The sequence below is a fragment of the Metarhizium robertsii genome (genome assembly GCF_000187425.2).
Source record: "Metarhizium robertsii ARSEF 23 chromosome Unknown MAA_Scf_19, whole genome shotgun sequence".
Classification (NCBI taxonomy): domain Eukaryota; kingdom Fungi; phylum Ascomycota; class Sordariomycetes; order Hypocreales; family Clavicipitaceae; genus Metarhizium; species Metarhizium robertsii.
The window spans coordinates 62,714-64,830 of NW_011942159.1; the positions used below are offsets into that span (position 1 = coordinate 62,714).

General features: G+C 50.0%; 1 protein-coding gene across 1 annotated transcript; it reads left to right on the plus strand.

The window, feature by feature from the left end:
• Positions 1-216: 216 nt before the first annotated feature.
• Positions 217-1,960, plus strand: MAA_10160 (transposase-like protein; the record flags this gene model as incomplete). The annotated part of the gene is made up of 4 exons (XM_007828158.2): positions 217-940; positions 998-1,479; positions 1,523-1,554; positions 1,624-1,960. The coding sequence occupies 4 exons, from the start codon at positions 217-219 to the stop codon at positions 1,958-1,960; spliced, it is 1,575 nt and encodes a 524-aa protein (XP_007826349.2).
• Positions 1,961-2,117: the final 157 nt, after the last annotated feature.

The window sequence follows — 2,117 nt, forward strand, 5'->3', positions numbered from 1 at the left end:
GAATTTGGTAAGACTCGTCCCAGCTTAGGTACTCCGTTTAGTCTGGCAGCTTCACCAGCATCCTCTTCGTCGCGTTCTTTATCGCGGCAGGCCAGCCTAGGCTTTCAAATCGCCTCCCACTTTGATGAAAGGGCTTGGAAAGCTCGTTTTGTGGACTGGATCATCCTCGAAGATGTCACATTCCGCCAGGCGTCAAGCGAACGCCTTAAGTGGCTAATGACAAACGGTGGAGAACTTGCAAGTCAACTACTACCCGAGCATCATACCACCGTCTGTTCGTGGATCTGCCAAACCTTTGCCGCCCGACAGCAAACTATCCTCAATCTCGTCAAGAAGGCTAAGAGCTCTATTCATTTAAGCTTTGATCTATGGACTGCTTCAAATGCGTCTAATTACATCGGAATCGTCGGCCACTTTGTTGACATTGAAGGCGAGAAACGCGATGTGCTTCTGGGACTGCCGCGCCTGGTCGGCCCACACTCCGGTGAGAATATAGCCTTCTATGTTAAAGAGGTGGTCGACCAGTATGAACTGGGCTCAAAGCTTGGGTACTTCATGCTCGATAACGCCGAGAGTAACGATACCTGCTTAGAAACGCTTGCTAGATGGTTTCCAATGGACGTCCGTCGTCGCCGGTTGCGTTGCATTGGTCACGTTATCAGCATCATTGTCCGGGCTGCTATCTTCGGCTCGAACATTAGTACCTTTGAGGCAGAGCTTCGTGGGGCCACTGATGAATTTAGATTCGAAGTCTGGGCCAAGAAAGGAGCTATTGGTAAGCTCCATAACCTTGCTACCTACATCCGTCGGACAGATCAGCGACGACAGGCTCTTCGGCAATTGCAAACCGAGCTCTCAGGTGATGATACCATTTTCACCCTTGAAATCATTGTTGACGGCAAGACACGCTGGAACTCCATTTATATGATGATCAAACGCGGTAAGTCTATGTTACTGCATTGGCCGCCAATCGCTGACGACTCATCCGTTATTTTAGCGCTCGAGCTTCGCAGCGCGATCGAGCTCTATCAATCCCGCTGGCAAAAGCCCAGAAACGACCCTAATCACCGTGATCTAACAAAAGACTTTCTCAACGCCGCGGACTGGGTTGAATTGGAGCGTTTCTACGAGCTCCTGAAACCGTTCTACGTCCTTACAAAGACAATGGAGGGCAACGCTAATAAACCGGGGGCAGAAGGTGGCCACGGCGCCGTGTGGGAGACTTTGAAGACGATGGACTACCTGTTTATTAAATTCAAGCAGGCTGCATACGAAACTCGACTTGAAGATGCCTCTCATTTTAAGTCTGGTATTGACTGCGGGTGGTCTAAGCTTGAAGACTACTATGTCAAGTCAGACAGGACACCTGTCTACCGAGCAGCTCTAGCGCTCCATCCTTCTTACGGATACGACAACTTTGAGAGGCACTGGAAGAAAGCGATGTCATTGTCCGGGCTGCTATCTTCGGCTCAAACATTAGTACCTTTGAGGCAGAGCTTCGTGGGGCCACTGATGAATTTAGATTCGAAGTCTGGGCCAAGAAAGGAGCTATCGGTAAGCTCCATAACCTTGCTACCTACATCCGTCGGACAGATCACTGGATACTGATGCTAATGAATACAGCTCGTTTGGGAAGAGGTCAGTCAGCTCGCTGAATGCACAGCGTAAGAAGGCCAAGGCAGTTAGCGAGCTTGACAGATTCCAGACACGGCAAATCTATGCCGAGGATCTTGACGTTGCGAGCCCTCTGGAATGGTGGAGCCGACATCAACATGAATATCCAGTCTTGTATCGGATGGCGCTAGATCTATTCTCTATTCCTGGAATGAGTGCTGAATGTGAGAGAGTGTTTAGCCAGACAAAGAAGATGATCACTGACGAGCGAAACCAACTGTCTCCAGAGGCAGTGGAGGCTGATCAACTTCAAAAGCAGTGGTTATCGAGAGGGTTAGTAACGTAGCATGTCGATGAAGCAAAAACCACTTCTCCCGATACTGTAATAAAAATAAAAGTGGGACCAGACCATCAGACCAAGACCGACCGACCCCCAGCTCCAGACAGACCCAGACCGACAGACCAAGAGCCTTCGTGAACCCAGACCGACAGACCGGAGGGGC